Below are 14189 nucleotides of genomic sequence, written 5' to 3'. Positions count from 1 at the left end.
CACGGCATCAGCCTGAGCCAGGGCCAACACGCACACCAGCCCTGAACTGCCCCTGGCCCCGTGGCAGGGGCAAGAACAGCCCCACTCAACCAGACAGTACATCCCAAACTGCTACAATTTATTGGACAACGGTCAAGTGAAGGGCTCTGAACTGTACATCTGTAAAAAAAAAAAACCAACAAAGTGTGCGGTGCACACCTCATGTGCTCGACGCAGTTTTCCTCCGCTTCAGCCGCGCTCGCCAGTCCTCTGGCAGTGCCTCGAAGTTGGCATTCCTCTCTGCCATGCCACTGCAGGGACAAAGTGGGGTGTCAGTGCCCGGGTGGTGTGAGGCGATGCTCCCCACTGCCCTCCTGCGCCCCCTGCCCTGCCCAAGATGCGGATCTGCACCCCCTGCCTTTATGGAGGACAAGGAAAAGGCCCCCAGGAAGCGCCAAGCCAGGCAAAGCGCCACAGGCAAGGGCAGCTGGGGCAGCCTCCTGGGGCTCATACCTCATCAGCTGCTGCTGCTTCCACTCCTCAATGCGCCGCTGGGCAGTGGTCTCCCGGTCCTCCTCACTGGAGCTGGAATTCTCCTCCTCGTCCAGCTCCCGCTGGATGCTCTGCCACTTCTTCACCAGTGATGGCATCTTTGTCTTGCCCTTCTTGCCCTGTGCCAGAAATGCAACAGGCTGCGGTGAGGGCGGCTGGAAAGGGAGGAGAGGGTGCCCAGCACCCCCCAAAGGATGGGCACAAGTTACCCGCTTACCTTGTCCTTCCGCCCCTTCCTCGGCTTCTCCTTCTCCGGTGGCGGTGCCTTGGGGGCAGGAGGTGGGGGCGTCTGGGGGGGGCGGTGGGGGTGGCGGCTGCTCGGTGGTGCTGGCAGCGGGCAGGGCTCCTCGTGCCGGGGCCGGCTGCACGGCGGCAGCAGCCAGGCTGACCGGAGCGGTGCACTCCGAATAGCTCATGACAGAAGGCGCGGCGGGTGCCGTCACACCCAGGTAGCTGGACTGCAGGCCCAGCGCGGTGGGCTGAGGGCCGGCGTGGCCTGGCGCCATGCGGAGGTTGGGGCGGCCCTGGATCTCACCCTGCAGCCGCTGGCGCGGCCTCAGGGAGGCGAGGGGCACGGCTGCAGGCTGGTACTTGCCGGCGGCCATCAGGGGCTGGCTGTAGATGACGGGGCAGCTGCCGATGGTGGCCGTTCGCTGCATCAGCCCCGGGCTCATCTCCACGGCTTTCCTCTTCTGAGGCTTGGTGGAGAGCAGCGGGGCCGGGCCCGGTTCAACGGCACCCTGGAAGAGAGCGCCAATGTCAGTGCTGAGCCAGGGCAGACACGGCCCTGAGGTCTGGCCGAACGACCCCCCTCCATGCCCCACAGGCGCCAGGCATGGGGTGGTGGGACATGACCGAGCCCCAGCTTCGCCCGGCTGCTGGACCACTGCTCACCTGGCTGCTGCTGGCAGCTGGGCGCAGGAGAGGCTTCAGGGGAGCGTCTTCCTCCGTTCCTGGGGCGGGTGGCTCCTCGCCCCCCTCATCTTCCATCTCCACTTCCTGGATCTCACCGTCTTCTCCGGGAGGCGGGGGCGGTGGGGGTGGCGGCGGGGGCGAGTCCGGTGGAGGCGGAGGCGGCGGAGGCATTTCCAAAGGCAAGGGAGGTTGGAGTACCGGGACAGAGGACTGAAGCAGAGTCCAAAATGGAGTGAGCGGCATGAGAGACGTAGCAGGAACTTGGCCTGAGAAGGATTCTTTACAAAGGGAGCCTGAAGAATACATATTGACACAGGCTTGAAAACCCACGCTACGGACCGCGCTGCCTGCTCCTGCCTGCTGCCTCCCTGCCAGGGCCCTGCCTGGGAGCGGGCAGGCAGAGCTCAGGCCACCGGCTTGACCGATGAGCTGCCCCCTGCCTTCCGCGGTGCCGCTGCAATGCCTAAAACCGATGGGGACAGCTGGGACGGGGGAGTGGTGCTCGTCCCAGTTTCGCTAAAGCCACCACGAAGTGCCCAGGGAGGGAGGCCAGTGCCACCCTGTACTGCTCTAGCGCTTGGTGAGGCGCCCCAGCACTCCCGTTTCAGGGCCAGGACCCCCCCAGCCGCAGTGACCCCCCCTTCCTGCCCCTCGCTGTACCTGCGGGGCGCTCGGCGGGGTCCTCGGCGCGCTCTCCCTTGTCTTTTGGAGGTGGTTTAGGAGGACCGTCGGCTTTTCTGTCGGTGGTCCGCTGTCCCTCCTCTTCGTCCTCCCCGTCGGGGAACTCCCATTGCGACTCTCCTGAGCGCTCGTTAACATAGAAATAGCGTCTATGCTCCCTAAATCACAAGAAAGAGAAGGAGGCTTTAGATTCCCTTCCCCGCCACCGACACTCCGAGGCGGGCCTGCCCACGACAGCGGTGCGCTCTCGCAGGGAAGACCCTCTGCAGCAGGGCTGCCGCTCTCCCAAACGCAACAAACAACTTTGAGGACAGAGGCAGGAGAGGCCCGAGCTGGCTCGCTCAAAGCTATTTGCATTGCTGGCTGCGTGAACGTCGCCCTGAGCCCCCCGCTCCGAGGGAGGGGAGGGCTGAGAAAGCAGGCCAGCGTGCGGCAGAGCGACGTCTCGCTAGCACCAGGACTTTCAGCCGCCACCTTGGCTGAAAGTCGCCCTCCAAGAAGAGGCACCGGGGAACAGCCCAATGGAGAGAAGCGGCTGCCCCCCTACCCCGTGGTGCGTGGAGGTCGCTTTTATGATACTCTTGGTGTCAAACACACAGTGAATGCTAGAGAGAGGGAGCGGATCTGGGAGCTGAAAAACAAAAGAGCAAAGATTTCAAACAAAGGAAAATTAATCAAGAAAGCCAAATAGACAAAGAAATGTTTGGGTCTGACCTGCTGGCAGGAGACAGAAATCTTGTTCTTCATTCCGTCGATGAGTTGAAGTTTGTCCTTTGTCAGAGCTGTTGGTCAGAAGAGGTGATCCAGAGATCCTGCAAAGTTCACAGAGCTCTCGCATGCGCGACCCCCCAGGCCCGCCCTCCACAGCGCTTTACACTCGCAAGAGTGGCAACCAGCTCTGTCCGATCAGGGAATCAGCTCCGTCTCAAAGCACTGAGCACTCCGTTTGGATCCTCCAGTTTGGTGGCTGGCCCAAACTCTGTGAGTGCCGGACGTTGCTCTGCCTGCCCAGCACTGCTAACAGAAGCTGCTCTCAGTCTCCCAGAGGGACGGCGCCACGTCGTCAGGTGGTGATGGTCACAAATCATGTCTGAGATGTCAGAGATGAAAGGTGAGAAAGGTAGGAGAGCGCGTACCTGTCCCAGTGGCAGGACCAGCCTTTAGGGGTGGCGTTTATTTCGTATTGTTTTAGCTGTTCGGCTGCGTCTTGGAGTTTGCGTTTGAGGTAGTTTCCATTGAGAGCACCTTCTCGCCAGTCTGCAATGCGGGTCTAGAGGGCAAGAACCGGGGGAAGCCGTTGAGGGAGGCTGCAAGCGGCCCTCGAGACAGGACTCGAGGTCTGGGAGGTTCCCTTACGGCACGGGACTCGGGGGGGCCAGGAGGAAGACACCGCCTCCGTGCAAAGCCATGCTCTCCCCGCGCGGAGGAAGGGCCCTGCAGGAGGCGGGTGAGTGGGCACACGGCGTGGTGCCGCGCTGCCGCGGCCACGAGGTTCACGCAGCAGCGGCCCTTGGCGCTCAAACGGCGGACAGTATTTGATCCGCTTCGGAACAGAAGGCCGGAGCGAGGGGCGAAGGCTCGGTTACCTCTGTCTGCAACAGCAACATGTGGAAGTTGGAGATAGATTGTCTGTTGATGCCCAGGAACTCCAATTTACTAGTCAGAGTGTTTGCCAGCTCTCCGATCTGAAACTGCCAGGGAGAAAGGGGAGAGTAAAGAGCTGCCCTCAGGTAGCATCACCGGGCGGCGGCGGCCCCACAGCTCGAGGCCATCCCCGGCAAACGAGACTCAGGACTGCCCGTGGCCCCTCAGCCTGGTGGGACTAGGACGTGCCACCCCCTCCTTTAAGCCCCGCTACTTCCTGCACCCCAGGGACAGAGTGGCAGGATGAGACCTCCTGTGTAGCAGCAGGAGGTGCTGGCAAACCCCAGCTCCTTCGTGCGGACCTTGCCCTATGCCCAGCCATGGCCCCCAGTGCTTCTCAGCACCGCCACCGCTTCACACCAGCTGAAGGAGGGTAGGGGCTTGGTCTGCTTTGGTGCTCCAGCTCTGGAGCTACAGCAGAGCAATTGCCAGGGCAGAGCGTTATACTAGATACTTCAAACATTTCCCAAAGGAAACGGGCCAGGATATAATTTCAGGCTTTGTAAATCGTTGCTTTCTGGAGGAACTAGCTGGAAAGCTCAGGAAATGGGTAACAGCTCTGGATTTACTCCTGGAGCAGAAACTTTATCCATGTTAAGATTCAGGCCGGCCCACAGCGACCACTGTTAACCCCGGCGTCCTACAGGAGCAAAACCTTCAACTCTGGCACTGCACGGGGACAGGGGGATCCCCCTGTCAGCCCCCCTGACTGAGGGGACCTGCATGAGAGCCGCCACAAGCTGGAAAGCGATCTAGAGCAGAAATGGGGACGCCTGCAAGTGGCATCACAATTGCTTTAAGGAGGGCTCTAAAAATTATTTTTTTTCCCCCCTTCACTGTTCAGAAGAGGCTTTGGAAATTCCCCAAAGCTGACAAGCAGCATCTGTCTCCAGAGAGGGGGCCAGGCCAGACAGACAAGCAGCGTTAGGGAAGCCTGAGGCAGGGAAATGAATTCCCGAGTTAACATGGCTACAGAGAAGTCAGGGAAGATCCCACAGCAGAGGGTGACTTCGCAGCGGAGGACCCGGTGGATCTCCTGCAAACCAGAGAGCCGGCATAAGAGATTACCCCAAACCGATGAAGCAAACGGTACCAATTACCCAAGGAGACGGGATTCCTCCAACAGCTCTAAAGGGATCCTGCATGGGAAAGCACCACGCTACAGCACACAGTCCGTCACAGAGCACCGCCAGTACCGGGAGAAAAGGGGACAGCAAACGTAACAGCTTAAAGGGCTTTTGGCAGCCATCTGGGGCACCGCAGCCAACAAGCGTGGTCCTGCTGCAGGCTTTTTTTTTTTTTTTTTAAATAAATTTAGAAAATCAGACAAGCCTCATGTAGATGCTATGCTGAAGGAGGCTCAGTGGTTCTGGGCAGGGAATGTCACATCTCAAAACTCTGTTAAAGAGTTCTTCTTATGAGAGATACACTAAATCCATCATGAGGACAACAACAAAGCCCTTCCCTTTCACACTGGAAAAATGATTAAGTGGTGGGAAACAAAGGCAGGGCCAGAGGTCAGCTTTTGCTACAGGTTTCCACCACAAGCCAGTGATTCTCCATCTGTAAACCATCTGACACAGAGAAGTGATAATGTTTGCGAATGAAACAAAATTACTCCAGAGCCAAAATTAACACTGTAGGAGATCTCGCAGTAACCAACGACCAGAAAATCAGAAGGACAAATAGAAAAGATCTCCCCTACCACTCTGTGGAGCTATCACCCAGAGCCTGTAGCTCTGCGTGTCACTACTACGGCTCAGGAAGGGGCTCTGGGAGTCGTTCAGCCGCAGCCAGAAAGAGCAAATCAAGGCTCAGAAAAGAAAACATCAGCACAACACTGCAGGAATCCCCAGGGCTTCCCCAGTTTGCATCTAAGAACTGCAAAAAGTAATGCCGGGCGAAGGGCACAGCAACAGGTACCGGCAGCCTCCAGAAACAGATATTACGGACGAGGAGTCTTCAGCCTGGAAACGGGACAACTGAACAGGTGCGTGCCAGAGGACTGTAATATCGTTATTGGTGAAAAGAAAGTCAAGACAACAGTGTTTGCTCTCCTTCACAACAAGACCCAGGGCTCAGTCTCTATGTCCCCACACCCCCCTTTTTATTAATTTTTTTTTTTTTAAAAAGAACACTTTCAAGCCTTTTCTGCTGGCTCCTGCTGGAGACAGGATGCCAGGCTGCAGAGATGCCGGCCCAACTGGCCCGGGCAAGCTGTTCTTGCAGCCACACTGGGATCTAAGGTTTACAGCTTCAGCAGGGGTATGGAGCCGTCACACCGGCAGTGCGGAGGGGGACAAGGTCACTGCAGCTGAGCCAAACCCACAGCCCAAAGCTGAGGCGTCCCTGGCTGGTGGCATCCCCTGGGCAGAGGTGGCTGAGAGAGCCAGCACGTCACTCCGCGCTGCCAGCGGCATGGCGAGCCCCTGGGAGAGCAGCCAAGCGCCCAGCCGCATCCCTTACGCGAGCTGAGATGGATCTCACTGACATGCATCTCTGCATCTCTGTACCTTTAGGTCCTGCTCCTCCTCTTCTATTTTTGGTGCCACTTGGGCTTTTGCTTTCTCCTGGGGTTCCTCAGGCTCTGCCTCTTTGTCTGAATTTGCATCAGCTGCTTCTGTGCTCGCTGCTGCAGGAGAAGAAACAACAAGTCAGCCCTTCTCCCACCACTGCCACGGCACTGCCAACAGCCAGCTGGAGACACCATGCTAGGGAGCCAAAGCCGATGCAGGACACGGTGGGGAAAGAGCTGAGGCCTCTTTCCTACAGAAGCTGGCGACAAGAGCCTGAAATCAAAAAGGAGAAGGTCACTGCCTCTGTGTTGTGATGGTGGGGGTCCTTCCAGGACAGTGCGGGACGCAGTGAATTACAGCTGCTACAGCACAAGGGCAGGAAGAAGGAACAGCCTGGAGCACAGGGGCTCAAGGTAGCATGAAGAACTAACTGCCAGGCAGGCAGTCATTAAACTCTGACAGTTTAATAATCTGTCAAGAAAAGGTACTGGGTATTAGTTGAGACAATTACCAAAGACTGAAGAGCTCCCAAAAAGCTGTCAAGACCATAAGGTTTTGCCTGTGTCGCATCACAGAACAGCTGTGACTAATTCACTGTCCAAGTGACAATTTCCAGGGAAGAAAGTTTTGCAAGGGACTACTAAAGCCCTCGGAGGGAAAAAAAAACACATTCCTGGTGTGTTCTGGCACCCAAGGGCAGGACAGTTCCCTCAGTCACCCTCTGGCAGCTGGGTGCTCAACTTTGGGTTTATTTGGGGTTTATTTTAAGAGTAACAGCTTCCTGTTCCCCAGGTAACCAGGCACCAATGGGAAGAGCTGGCTCCAGGGATGTTCTGCTCGAAAGCCTGCAAGTCGCAAGGGGGGAAACCATCCCCCAGTGTCACCCTGGACAAACATCAATCACTTAACCCTAGCCAGGCCACCCAGCTCACAGCTCTGCCGGAGCCAGTGCGAGTTAGGGCCACGTCAGACTCGTTTTGGGGCAGTCTGCTGAAGGCTCAGGGCAGTCTGCTGAAGGCTCAGGGCACTTCTGTACCATTTTTTTTCCTGGGAAAAGCAGTTATCCCTCATTCAGCCAGCCTTCTGTGCTGCCTCCCTCTTTGCCATGAGGCAGGTGGCTGGAATCAAACCTTGCACCAGGGAGGGACTGGCACATCTGGAAGTGCCGGGGCTGGCAGGCACGGGCTGCTCCCTCAAACACCTCGGCCAGTGTGTTTCGGGGAGCATGGCTCTGGAGGGGCTGGGGAGGACAGGAATGTCAGTACAGGCAGCAAAGCACAGGCCGCAGCAAAGCGCTAACAGCTGCAATCACATGATTTCCCCAAGGCAATAAATTTATACGATGCTCTGCGACATCCGTTGAACTGCTCCTCATGTATTTGTCAACCGTCTCTGAAAGACCTGTGCTGCACCACAGGAAAGCGGAGCGCCAACAGGCACACGCGCTCCGCTGAGGGGTTGTTATTGCTCGGGTGATGCATCCCACACACACCCAGTATCAAACACCCTACGTGAACCAGGTCTTCCTTGCAGCGAGGTCCTGCTTTACGTTTCCTACACACCAACAAGTGCAGAGCCGGAATGGCTCTTGGGGAACACCTTGGCTGCCTGATTTGGCAACTCTTACCAGGCAGCTTAAAACCAGAACTTTAAAAGAGGAAGGTAACAGTTCCCCATGTACCGCCAGGGTTAAGATTTGTAACGTCAGGAGGAAAGCGGAAGGCGGTGGATGTGAAGTGGCCATTACCACACTTCTGCGTTCCTTCTCTTGATAACAGTGTCAAGTACAGGCACTCCCCTGCTCATTTTCCTGACAAAAGTGTTGAACAGGGGCACTCTCCTGTTTATGCTCTTTAATTAAGATAAAGGAGAGAAACTGCTTGAGCACCAGCTCATCCCCATGCTGCCCTGAGCCCGTGAGGCTCATGCTGCCGGCCTGTGAGCTTGATGTGTGTGACACTGGTGACTGCCACCCTCCAGGCCTGTCCCCTACCCAGCACACGTACCTCACTGCCTGCCCTGGCTTCTCTACATGCTGCACGGGGCTCTGCGGGCAGGCACCCCGCACATCTTCGGGGAAAGAAGACCCCGGTGGGGGAGGGCTGTGGCCTTTCCGAACACCCACTCCTCCCTCCGAAGGGAGCCTTTCCAATTACCTGCTTCTCCTGCTTCCGGGCTCTCCCGGCCCGTTTTGCTGGAGCCTCGACTCGCAGATTCAGGGCTGGTGGCTCCAACAAACAGTTTCCATTTCCCTCGCTTGGAGGCCAGCCTGCGCGTTGCGTCCTGTGAGGCCGACTGGCTGCCATCAGACAGTGGGCTGGAGCCCGAAACACTGCCATCGCCTTCCTCCAAGGCGCGCAGCTCTGCCTGCAGAGACACACAACAGCAAGCAGCACTTCAGGGACCTGAACCTCCCCTGAGGAGCAGCCGTGGCTACAAGTCACCCGTGAAAGAAGAGCAAACGGCTGCTCTAGTTGGGGCATGGTGTTAACAGCAGCAAAGATGAGCAAGAATTTGTTTGCCAATGGCTGCTGACACGCCAGCAGAGCATCCATATGAAACTGCAGCTGATCAGCGCCCAGACCTATAAGGACTCCACGCCCATATAGGAGCGGCACTGGAAATGCAGTGTCATTCTTCCAAAGGAGGCAGGAGATGGGAACATCTGCTGCTCCCAGTTTATTTCCAGCTATTCCTTCCCTGCATGTGAGGCCTCATTCCTGTAACGAAAGTATTTTCCCTTACCTTCTTTCTCTCCAGCACCATCTCCAGCTCGAGGGTGTCTTGCTCCTCCTCTTCCTCAGCGCTCTCCCCTGACTGCACCACGCTGCACAGATCCTCCTGCAGCGTGTCTTCCAGGGGATCCCTGCCAGCCTCTGGCTCTTCAGGGGCAGCCGCCACCTCTTCCGCTTTCACCTCCTCTTCTGGGGGCGGCTCGACCTCCTCTTTACAGATCACCTTTCTCCTCCAGCGCTCCTCTTCCTCCTTCACCACGTCAGGCAGAAGCGGGGCCAGGAGGGCTGCAGCCACCCCCTTCTTCTCCTCCTCACTGTTGGAGAGGGCCTGCACACCTTCGTTCACTTCCTGCAGGTCAAAGCCTGTGTGAGATTTCCGGCAGCTGCTGCGTGAGCTTTCTGGCAGCAACCACGCGAACTTTCCGGCAGTGGCCACTGCTCCCTGCTCCTCGCCCCAGACCCACACCTTCCCCAAGCAGCAAACCCGTGCTGATGGGGCCCCTCTTTGAGCTGCAAATGGGAGCAGAGTGACCCACTCGCTGCCAGAGAAGCCCAAAAGGGCACCTACAAGCCCCATCACAACCAAAAGCCACTGCCTGGCCCATCTGACTGACCTTCTTCACCTCCCGCTTGGTGAGGCTGGCCCCACGGCCAATGCTGCCTGGGGCGGCCCCCTTCTCCTGGGGGTACAGCTCGGCAGTTGCTACGAAGCTGCCGTTGGTGCCTGCCACGGTGCTGCTGAGGAAGAGAGAAGGGAGTGAAGGGTGGGCATGGGGACAACGTTCCAGTGCTTCCCCTCGCAGGCCTGGGGTCTCACTCACCTGTGCTGGTAGTGCTGCAGGCCCTGGACCTGCGTTGCCAGGTACTGTGGCAGCTCCCAGGTCACCTCGTTGCTCTGGGTGTTCCAGTAATAGTAACAGCCGGTGTTCTCGTCCCACACCTCCTGCCAGTCGCCCATCTCCAGCTCCCCCACTGCCGGGGGGACAAGGACAGGCCGTCACCCAGGGGATGTGCATAGCCTGTGTCCCACCGCGAACAGGATTGGTCCCCCAGGCCGTTGTCACCCCCCTTTTCCCTGGAGACAACCATTCCTCACCACCCTCGGCTCCCTTTGGGCAGCAAAGTGAGGGTCAGGAGCCCCCCAAGATAGGTGCAGCCCACCTGGCTGGGACGGGTGAGGTGCTCACCTCCCGCCAGCGAGCACTGGGTGTCATATTGCCACTCTGGCGCTGGTGCAGAGCCCGCGCCGTTGGCAGTGCTGGAGGACTGGCCCGAGCCCGACTCCTTCGGCTCTGGGCGGGGAGGCGTGGGGGGCGGTGCGGAGGAGGAGGTGGTGGCAGCGCTGGGCTCGGCAGGCTGCGGAGGTGCCGTGATGGCATCGATCTCCTGCGAACACAACATCCCGACGTGAACATCAAATCCCAGTGGATGCAAAAGCAGAGCGAAGGCACTTATCAGCAGGGGACAATGTCTCAGGCTGTGAAGCCACCCTCTCCCCACCACCCCGCTCCCTCCCAGGGAGGAAACCCCCTGCACCCTTCTCCCCTCCACACCCCTGGTGCCGCACTAACCGCCAGGAAGTTTGCCAGCGTGCTGTCAATGTCTGACGAATTATTGCCATTCGCGTCCGCGGAACGGGCTGACTTCTCCGGGGTTTCACCCTCCTCATCATCGCTGTCTGCGTAGGCGCCGAGCAGGCACAAGCCTCCTGGCCACAGGGGGAGAGGGGAGCAGCAGACCCTCAGCAAAGGGGAGGCACAGTGTGGCACACACACCCAGGAGCCACCAGTGCAGGCAGCGAGGCTCCTGCTGCCACCACAGGGAAGTGGACCTGCCCCCCCCCCCCCCCGCTCTGGGTGGTCCTGCCATTGCCCCAGTCCTGCAAGGGGGGAGCAGCCCCCCAGGGAGCGGCAATGCCAGCTGGAGGGGGTGGGCACCCCCTCCCATGAGCGTTCAGGAATAAACGCTGCCCCTCCCTCTTCAAAACATCCACAGGGACATCTCCTGACCCCCAAAACCAGGGGGGGACCAGCCCCCCGACCACACCGGGGTGGGAAATACTCTCCTGGGGGGAAAATAAACCAACAGAACAATGCCAGGAGGGAAAAAAAAATGCTCCACTATCGCTGAAAAAAGACTGGGGGGGGGGAATATCATATCCTGCCTGCAAACCAAAGAGGGGAGTCACTGCTCCCTAAAATATTAGAATTTTAATTATTGAATTGGTATTAATTTCATTCAAGAGCTAGTAATAGGCAATAATAGTAAAAGACAAAATAAAATCACTTCTTCCCCCAGATAAAAATACGCAGGGTGGAAAAACACCTCCTAAATAATTTTTTAAGGCAGGAATTCACCTCCCTTTTGCAAACGCCTTGGGGGGGCCCGTGGGGGCAGTTTCCCACCACCCCACGCACGGTGCAGTGGGAGCAATAACCCTGCTCCCCCCAAAACCGGGGGGGGGGATCGCCCCCATCCCCCAGACAAAAAAGCACTTAAAGAAGGCAATCATGCTGCCCCAATAATAAATTAAAAAAAGGCACTTAAGGAGGAACAATCACATCCCTCAGAAAAAAATGCAAGATGATTAAAAAAGAGATAATCCCACCCCGAACAGAGATTGCGTAGGAAGGGGTTGGCTGTGCCCGCCTAAAAAAAATAATTTGAAGGGGGGGCGGTCAGATGCTTCAAAAAAAAAGGTTTAAGGGGCGAGCAACCGCAGCCCCTCCAGAGAGCGGCATTTAGGAGGAAAATCCCGGTTTTCGATGAGCACTGGGCGGGGGGGCGCTCCTTCCCTCCCCCCCCCCGCCCCCCCGGGGGTCCCGTACCTGTGGGCTTGACGGCGGCGGGAGCGGGGGGCGGCGGGTTGGGTGCGCTGCGGGGGGGCTCGGCCACCGCCTCGGGCTCGTCTGCGGGGGAAAAGCCGTTAGGGGGGGGGGCGGGGGGCGGCAGGGCCCCGGCCTCCCGGTGCCGCCAGCAGGCCGCAGCGCTACGAGGAGGCCGCGCCGAGGCCTGCGCCAGGCCGCGCCCCGCCAACAAAGCGCCCCCGCCCCCCCCCCGGGCACAGCGCTCCCCCGTTACCCTGCTCGGAGCCCGAGTCAGCCCCCTCGGCCGCCGGCGCCTCGTCGCGGCGGGGCCCGGGCGGGGAGAGCTGCAGGATGGGCCGGCGGCCCGGCGCGGCGCGGGACTTCTTCCCCATGGCGGCGGCGGCGGGAGCGGCGCCTCAGGCGGCGGCGGCGCATGCGCGGGGCCGGGGCGGAGCCGGGCGGGCGGGGGGCGGGGCCGGGCGCCTCGCGCTTACCGGCCCTGCTGCGGCGACCCTCCCTCCCGGCATGGAGGTACCCCTCCATCCTGCCCCAGGGAGCCCCGCTTCTGCTCCAAAGCCCCCCACCCTTCTCCAGAGACAGCCTCCCCCTCATTCCTGCCCCAGGGAGCGCCCCCCAGCACTGGGGAACCCCCGTCCTGCTCCAAAGCCCCCGCCATGGAGACCCCCACCCTGCCCTATAGCCCAGGGCTGCCCTACAGCCCGCCCCGGGGTGTCTCTTGAGCCTACAGCCCCGTCCGGCCCTACGTGATGGTGCTGCTCCTTTATGATACAGCCGCACAGGGCAGCTCTTAGGATATAGGGCAGCCTATAGCACAACGCTGCCCTCCCGGGCCACAGCCCTGGCTTGTCCTATAGCATAGTGCTGCTCCAAGGGGCTACAACTCTTGGGTACCCTATAGCGCCCTGCCCCTCAGGCTGACAGCTCCATCCTGCCCCACAGCACAGTGCTGCCCTCGGCCCTATAGCGAGGTGCCACCCTCAGCCATAGGGCACACCACCGCTGTGGAGCACAGCCCTGCCCCTGGGCCCTAGAGCTCCAGTCTGCCCTGTAGCACAGTCCTACAGGGAGCTCCCTGTAAGCAAGGGCTGTACGTGCAGAATCCCAGGGAGAGAAGCCCTACAGCCCGCCGAAACCCCCGCTGTGCTCCCAGGGGTGCAGCCAGCCAGACGCAGACCTGTAATAACACTTTGCTTTTATTAAAGTCCATCCAAAACCACAACAATAAATAAAAGAAATGCCAAAACCTGCCGTGTATGGTACAGGATAAGCACGAGGGGACGGTCCTGGCGACGGCTGCAGCCCAGAGCTCTGTTAGCCACCGATCATCCCCCACCCCCAGAAGGGACAGGGACAGCAAGGTGAGTGCTGTGCCAAAGGTGCACTCCACCTCCCCAGACCAGACCCTTACAGAAAAAAATGAGTAAAACCAGCACACCACTGGCTGAGGCAGTGCAGGGTGGGACGGTGTCACCTCCCAGGGACGTCACCTTGAGGAGGCGCTGTCCTGGGGCAGGAGGGGGCCTGCAGGCAACAGGGCTGCTGCTAGTTGCGGCGGTAGAGGTGATCCCGGGTGGCCATGCTGACCTTCTGCTGGTAGTCCTCCATCTTGTCGTGCAGCTTCTGATACAGCTGGGTGAGGGGCAGAGCAGGTGTCAGAAACGAGGGCTCCCACCCCGTCCCACACCCAGTTCCCATTTTCCTTCTCCTCAGGCAGGAGCAGGCATAGGGCACTTTGTGGTGCTCCCTGCCACCCTTCAGGCCCCTCCGCAGGGTGTTTACAAGCCCCCTTGCCCCTTTTCGCTGCACAGCTGTACCTACCACAACGTTGTAGTGGTTGGTGGTGCTCTCCCGCAGCGCCTGGAGCAGCTGGTCGATGGCGGTGTAGGGCAGCCACACCATGGGGGACGTGGCGGACAGCGGGAACTGAGGGGAGAGGAACCCTTGCATCGTAATGTGCTTGCGGCAGAGACTCCTCACAGCCACGGCAAGGAAGAACTCTCAGCCACCATGTCCTGGCACCCACTTGTCCTACTGGTCCCACTAAGAGGTCCCCTCTCCCCTGGGGGGGGTTATCCACACCTCACTTCTGGAACCACCGTCATGCAAGTCACGTGCATGATACCCAAACCCCAAGCAGGATCCGCCCCAAGGAACAGTCCACCACATCCCCACGCTGCAGGCGAGCTCACCTCGATTCCGAAGTACCGGTGCCCTTTGCCCAGCACAGCATCTACATATTCCAGGACCAAATCCACAGCCTCCTCCAGCAAATCATAATTCAGATAGAGACGCAACAGCTCGGCAGCATCCACCTTCTGCAAGCAAAGAGGGAAACGTCA

The 14189-nt window shown here is 59.2% G+C and overlaps 2 protein-coding genes across 3 annotated transcripts in view; both read right to left on the bottom strand.

Moving 5' to 3' along the window:
• Window positions 1-97: 97 nt before the first annotated feature.
• FNBP4 (formin binding protein 4) lies at window positions 98-12249 on the bottom strand. The gene is given in 17 exon segments (XM_037401764.1): window positions 98-290; window positions 493-650; window positions 749-829; window positions 831-1271; window positions 1426-1739; window positions 2107-2285; window positions 3264-3397; window positions 3714-3818; window positions 6285-6403; window positions 8444-8654; window positions 9033-9371; window positions 9637-9760; window positions 9844-9994; window positions 10210-10408; window positions 10594-10730; window positions 11851-11931; window positions 12104-12249. Coding segments are annotated over 17 exon segments (2982 nt in total). The 5' UTR covers window positions 12222-12249; the 3' UTR covers window positions 98-199.
• A 776-nt stretch (window positions 12250-13025) lies between these two features.
• Window positions 13026-14189, bottom strand: part of NUP160 (nucleoporin 160) — a 28753-nt gene continuing 27589 nt past the window's right edge. For both annotated transcript variants that reach the window (XM_037401739.1, XM_037401740.1), the window contains exons 33-35: window positions 14040-14165; window positions 13669-13773; window positions 13026-13479 (exon numbers count right to left, since the gene is read on the bottom strand). In XM_037401739.1, coding sequence (XP_037257636.1) covers window positions 13393-13479; window positions 13669-13773; window positions 14040-14165 — 318 coding nt within the window. In that variant the 3' untranslated portion in view covers window positions 13026-13392. The remainder of the gene's footprint in view (window positions 13480-13668; window positions 13774-14039; window positions 14166-14189) is intronic.

Source organism: Falco rusticolus, chromosome 10 (genome assembly GCF_015220075.1).
Source record: "Falco rusticolus isolate bFalRus1 chromosome 10, bFalRus1.pri, whole genome shotgun sequence".
Lineage (NCBI taxonomy): Eukaryota > Metazoa > Chordata > Aves > Falconiformes > Falconidae > Falco > Falco rusticolus.
The sequence above is the reverse complement of the archived record's forward strand: the minus strand, read 5'-3'. Positions and strand labels throughout refer to the sequence as shown.